The sequence below is a fragment of the Setaria viridis genome, chromosome 8 (genome assembly GCF_005286985.2).
Source record: "Setaria viridis chromosome 8, Setaria_viridis_v4.0, whole genome shotgun sequence".
NCBI lineage: Eukaryota > Viridiplantae > Streptophyta > Magnoliopsida > Poales > Poaceae > Setaria > Setaria viridis.
This window is the reverse complement of record NC_048270.2, coordinates 35,513,506-35,520,462: the sequence shown is the minus strand read 5'-3', so window position 1 is coordinate 35,520,462 and position 6,957 is coordinate 35,513,506. Positions and strand designations below refer to the sequence as shown.

Sequence of the window (6,957 nt, the reverse complement as noted above, 5' to 3'; positions counted from 1 at the left end):
TGCTGTGGCTAGACTTCAAGGATATATACGAAGTGTACCATCATGATGCTCTGGACGTCTCTCTGATCAGCGCTTGGGTTCTGTAAGTGTCCGTTTATCTCTACATGTAAATATTGGCGTGCGTCACCGTACTAACTTCGTCTTCCATTTCATGTAGGATGCTAATTCAGACATGCCGCCGAGAGGCGTACCTACATATAGGCTTCATGGATCCATCTGTAGTTAACCAACAACAGATACAATTAGCGCCGGAAAAAACCTTGGTGGAAGTATACAATTTCCTAGACAAACAAACATTCATGGATTTCATACTACTTCCATACAACTTCAAGTAAGTGTGTGTATACCGTCTACTTTCGATGTCTTTTTCCTTATCTCTACATGTTAGTTAGCTCTAATATGCATGAACATTTTACGCACGCAGCTTCCACTGGATCCTTATTATAATTGAGCCTGAAAGAAGCCACGTCACTGTCTTCGATTCGTTGAGGAAAGATCCGGTGGAGTACCAAGAAATGCAAGACATGCTAGGCTTGTAATAATTCTGGACCTTTATCTCTATGCAAAAGTTTGTTTCCTAAATTTTATCCCTGTTACACTATATCATTCATTATTCTAATCCGCAGCGCATGGAAACAATTCATAAGGACACACAAAGGTCCATTCAAAGAAAAACTTACATGGAACACAGACTTCCCGGTACGTATGAAGTCTGCACATTTATTACATTGTATAACAAGAATATTTCATAACTTATTTTTTTCCGCACTGAAGTGCTTAAGACAGGAACCCGGGAATAATCTATGTGGCTACTACATCTGTGAGCACATGCACAGTTTTATGGGACCCAAGGGACTAAAGATGACGCCGCACAACTTTAAAGTACGTAAAATAAAACTATTACTAGTTAATTATTTTCTAGCTCCTTATATGTATTTGTTCGTGTAACATTCACAAATTTCCAAATTATAGATGTTAAATATTCAACAAGGACTCTTGAAGGAAGAAAGAGTAGCGGCAATATGTGAAGGTCTCGTTGGATTCCTAATGGACGAGGTGGTAGATCCAAAAGGAGAATTTTATTACGATGGACGACAATTAGACACTCCGATCAGCAACACCTCGACGGGAAGATTGTAGATAGATACTTTGATTTATTTGTATATATAATACGCGCTAATTATGATCGATTTGTACTAGTTGAATTGTGTATATGAATTGTGTATAAGAATTGTGTATATATATAGTAATTGTATAATTACAAATCCCATTCGTTTAAATACTGGTTGATTTCATTCTAAATAAATCTCAACTACTAAAGGTTAACAAAAGGGCCGCGATACTACGTACGTGATGCATGCATGAAAAATTCAGGCGCCAGGCAGTGCCATGCATGGCAGGCCCTTTAGTCTCGGTTGGTGACACCAACCAGGACTAAAGGGGGACCTTTACTCCCGGTTGAAAGACCCGGGACTAAAGACCCCCCTTTTGTCCCGGTTAGTTTATCCCGGATGGATTTTCGGGAGATATGCACCCTACCAACCGGGACTAAAGGTCAATTCTCTACTAGTGCCCATACATTGACTTTCTCCTTGTAGAAGTATCGTGGAACTTTAGTGGGCAAATAAACATGCAGAATCCACGTGCATTGGCTGCCAAATGACTAAATATCTAGTCTAGTCATTTTTGTCTGCGTTCATAGAAAGACAAGTGGCCAAGTGTGCTGAGCGTCGGTCCAACCTTTACCGCGTACATGTGGTCCAAAACAGAATCTTTGAATGAAGTTACTACTTTGCAAGGGAAATGTGCATAGAGCTAGGCAGGTAGCAGCTTACGTGTTCCTTGTATAAATGCTAGTAGATCTCAGGAAACTTTGTATTAGAGAAGAAGGATCACAACATGTGTGACAGACAAAGAAAAAATGTGCCTCATTTGGGGACTCTCAGATCCGTGCGGCTCTTAATCTTTGTTGTCCTCTCCTCTCTTTCGAGCTTTGCAGTATTCCCTGCTGCTATTGCTGCTGCTTCTTTTTCTTCATCCAACACAGATTTCCAAACCCTCCTTTGCATCAAGCTCCACCTCTCAAACGCCACCAACCTCCTAGGCTCATGGAAGCAGAACGATTCCCTCAGTTTCTGCCGCTGGCCCGGTGTTACTTGCAGCAAGACGAACACAACTCGTGTCGTTGCGCTGGACCTCGAATCATATGGCCTTAGTGGCCAAATACCACCCTGCATCGTCAACCTCACTCTCCTGACAAGGATCCACTTACCGGATAATCAACTCAGTGGTCAGATTCCACCAGAACTTGGGCAGCTGAGTAAGTTGAGCTACCTTAACCTCAGCTCTAACAGCTTTACCGGTTCCATCCCAAACACTATGTCTTCCACATATCTTCAGGTGATTGATCTCAGGAGCAACAAGCTCAGTGGAAGCATCCCAGAAGAGCTAGGGATGCTCCGCAATCTTTCGGTTTTATATCTTGCTCGCAACAGTTTGACGGGCAGCATTCCCCATTCACTTGGAAGCAGCCCAGCCCTTGTTTCTGTAGTCCTCGCCAACAATACCCTCACAGGGCCTATTCCCTCCGCCCTTGCTAACAGTTCCTCGCTGCAAGTATTGAACTTGGTAAAAAACAACCTCGGTGGAGGTATTCCTCCAGCCCTGTTCAACAGCACATCACTTCGAAGATTAAACCTCGGGTGGAATAATTTTACTGGGTCCATACCAGATGTTTCAAATCTCAACTCACCTTTGCAATATCTTACATTATCGGTGAATGGTCTTGCAGGTACCATACCTTCATCTTTGGGGAATTTTTCTTCCCTTCGTTCGCTCTTGCTTGCATCTAATCATTTACAGGGCAGCATCCCAGTAAGTATAAGCAAAATACCAAACTTGCAAGACCTTGATATATCTTACAACAATTTCCGAGGGACTGTTGAACCCTCCCTATACAACATTTCTTCACTCATGTACCTTAGTATGGGCGTCAACTATTTCACTGATGCCCTTCCATTTGACATCGGGTACACCCTTCCAAGCATCCAAACGTTGATTTTGCAGCAAAATAACTTTGGAGGAAAAATCCCTCCTTCTTTGGCCAATGCAACTGATCTTGAGTCAATTAACCTAGGGGCTAATGCATTCCACGGTATTATCCCTTCTTTTGGGCCCCTTTATAAGTTAAACGAACTTATTTTGGCAAGTAATCAGCTGGAAGCTGGAGATTGGTCTTTCCTCTCCTCATTGGAAAATTGCACGCAGTTGGAGGTTTTGTCATTGGCAACAAACGTAATGCAAGGGAATTTGCCAGGTTCAGTTGGTAGTCTTGCAAACACCCTAAATGCTTTGTGGCTGCACGCAAATAAAATATCCGGTACCATACCACCAGAGATAGGGAACCTCACAAACCTGATGCGGCTTAGATTGGAGCAGAATTATTTTGCCGGAAATCTCCCTGGCACAATTGGAAATCTTGCAAACTTGACTTCCCTAAGTTTGTCACAGAACAATCTTTCTGGACAAATTCCGCTTTCAATAGGCAAACTCGGCCAACTGAACAAGCTCTTTTTGCAAGATAATAATTTCAGTGGAGCCATTCCTAGATCACTAGGCGATTGCAAAAAATTAATCACTCTCAACCTTTCATGTAACACCTTGAACGGGAGCATACCAAAAGAGCTCTTTTCTCTTATCTCCTTAACAGAAGGTTTCGATTTGTCCCACAATCAGCTGTCTGGACAAATTCCACAGGAGATTGGTGGCTTGATCAATATTGGCCTACTAAATTTTTCCAACAACCATCTTTCTGGGCAAATTCCAGTTAGTCTGGGTGCGTGTGTCCGCTTAGAGTCCCTTCATCTGGAGGGTAACTTTCTTGATGGCAGAATTCCTGAGTCATTCATCAATTTGGGAGGTGTTGCTGAGATTGACCTCTCTCGAAATAACTTGAGTGGACAAATTCCAAACTTTTTTCAATCCTTCAATTCTTTGAAGCTACTGAACTTGTCCTTCAATAACCTTGAGGGTCAAATGCCAGAAGGAGGGATATTTCAAAATTCTAGTGAGGTACTTGTCCAAGGAAACAGTATGTTATGCTCTCGTTCCCCTAAGTTTCAACTGCCACTTTGCGTGGAATCATCCAGACACCAGCGCTCTTCTTCACGCAATCTAATGATAACTGTGATTAGTGTGGCCCTTGCTTTGGTCTTTGTGGCATGTGTTGTATTTATTCTCTTGAAAAAAAGAAAGAGATCTAAACGGTCAGATCATCCATCATTCAATGAGATGAAGAACTTCTCCTATGCTGATTTAGTCAAAGCGACAAACGGTTTCTCTTCAGACAACTTGGTTGGCTCAGGGGCATATGGATCAGTATATAAGGGTGTACTTGAGTCTGAAGCAAGTAAAATTGTTGCTATCAAAGTTTTCAAACTTGATGAACTTGGAGCACCAAAAAGCTTTGTTGCTGAGTGTGAGGCTTTTAGAAACACTCGTCATCGTAATCTCCTAAGGGTGATTTCTGCATGCTCAACGTGGGACAATAAAGGGAATGATTTCAAAGCTCTTATAATCGAATATATGGCCAATGGCACCCTAGAGAGCTGGATTTATTCGGAAATGAGAAGACCGTTGAGTTTGCGCTCCAGAGTAACAATAGCGGTGGACATCGCTGCTGCATTGGATTATTTACATAACCGTTGCGTGCCCCCAATTGTCCATTGTGATTTGAAGCCTAGCAATGTGCTTCTAGATGATATCATGGGAGCCCGTGTCAGCGACTTTGGGTTAGCTAAGTTCCTTCAAATTCATAATTCCTCAAGTATTACTAGTTCAAGCTTAGCGGGACCAAGAGGATCAATTGGATACATTGCACCAGGTAAACATTTACTATCTTTACCTGAAAAAAAAAACATTTACTATCTTAATATCTTTCATCACTATAAAAGTTATAGGTTATCCATAATATCATTCATGATTTACTGATTTTTTTCAAAAAGGAACCTTTTATTATTTCCAATAATAATCAATGTTGTAATATTATTGAATGTTAAATAATGCAGAGTATGGAACTGGGAGCAAGATCTCAAAAGAAGGCGATGTATACAGCTATGGAATTATCATTCTAGAAATGCTCACTGGGAAACGCCCAACAGATGAGTTATTTAATAATGGTTTGAGCCTTCAGAAATTTGTCGGAAATGCATTTCCCGAAAAGATATGTGAGATACTTGATCCTAAGATCATCCCAAATTTCGGATCTGAAGGCGTGGACACTAACCTAGACCATGAAAAGCATGTAACAATGGGAATTCTTAACTGCATCATGCAGCTTGTTAAGCTTGGCCTCGCATGCTCCATGCAGACACCAAAGGATCGACCAACAATATTAGACGTTTATGCTGAAGTCTCCACAATAAAACAGACAATCTCAGCACTAATATGTGTTGAGGAATAGTCACCTGGTTTTGTTTGCATGTTACAGGTGCAATATAATCTATGCTTATTTTGCTCAAGTGACTGAAGGAATCTTCCTGCGAAGCTGTTCTGTTGTAGTTCTTCAAAATTTATGCTGTGGTTCTGAATTTTCAAGGATTAGGTCTACTGGTGTTGTCACTGGCGCTCTAATAATTATGGTACAGAAACGCAGAAATGAAGATGAAACCATATCACAGTACGGTAGGCAGAAAGTGTAATTTCAAATATGACATGTATACATGTCCGGTTCTGAATTTGCAAGGATTAGATCTACTGGTGTTGTCACTGGCCCTCTAAATTTCCATGAAGACGCTACTCTTATCTAACACTGCTGTCAATATAAGTGATACTCCACAACTCCTTTATGCGCTCGGACCTGGTTCAAGCACATATGACATGAACGAAGTATCTCTTCATTCTCACTAAATCTCTCCAAAACAATCTTCATGAACTCAGCGACCCCATCCAGATGTGGCTTGCAAAATAGCCTACTATTGATCCAACTTCTGTCCATCTGCATAACATTGAAATAAGCAATTTATTACAATGGCCAAAGTGGTTCACCATTGCAGCAGCATCGTTCACAAAGCTATGTGAGTTGTTTGACATGGCTTGAAATGATAAATCTCAGAATTGTAGCAATCTTGCTTGGTCGTTGACTGCGGCGGTTTAAAACCACGACGTTCACCTAGTCATGTTTGTTCCCTTTTAGTGTCAGGTCCTGTGTGTGTGCTTGTGTGCGTGCATGTGTGTGGTGTTAACCTCAATCTCGACATTTCAAGGATCGTTGTACTATTCTCTTCTTTCTTAATGAAATAATGTGTAGCTCTCCTGCGTAGTTCGAAAAAAAAGAATTGTAGCAATATATTTGGTATTTTTTACACTTATATTGACAATAATTGTGGCCCTTTTATCTTTGTATTTGGTCTAGAGAATAAGGTCAGCATTCTCTGTCTCCAAATATGGGAAATACACCAACCTTTGTGATCCAAAGTACCACTTTTTCTATGTTTGATTTCTTGGCAAGTTACACTGACACCAAACTTGGCTTTACCATAAATTATTCCCCTTTAATTGGCATATACCAATAAGCTAACTCCAAAGCAATAACATGCTACACTACTTTAGCTAAACAAATGGTGCACTGAAGTGCATTTTACCTTCCTTGAAAGGCGGCACACCAAAGAGAGGTGTGAGAACCGTCCAATTTGATCTCGAATTAAGTGAATTCATGGTCATGCTAATAAAATGAGAGCCAACACTTACTAGTCTTGTGACGTATCAAGTAGCAACCCACACCTAGAGATGGAAGACTCGGTGCAATTCAACATAACAAGAGACAAATTCGCTAGTCCCGGTAGGTGTTTCACAACACACCCAAGATCGAGCAACATCAACCGTACAAATCGCACATCACCACGTGAACCATAAAGAGAAATTTTAAACATTACACAAGTTCAACAATTAAGATTACAA

The 6,957-nt window shown here is 41.0% G+C and overlaps 1 protein-coding gene across 1 annotated transcript; it reads left to right on the top strand.

The window, feature by feature from the left end:
- The first annotated feature begins 1,860 nt into the window (after positions 1–1,860).
- Positions 1,861–5,754, top strand: LOC117834203 (uncharacterized). The gene is made up of 2 exons (XM_034713831.2): positions 1,861–4,882; positions 5,067–5,754. The coding sequence occupies exons 1-2, from the start codon at positions 1,900–1,902 to the stop codon at positions 5,459–5,461; spliced, it is 3,378 nt and encodes a 1,125-aa protein (XP_034569722.1). The 5' UTR covers positions 1,861–1,899; the 3' UTR covers positions 5,462–5,754.
- The last annotated feature ends 1,203 nt before the right edge of the window (positions 5,755–6,957 follow it).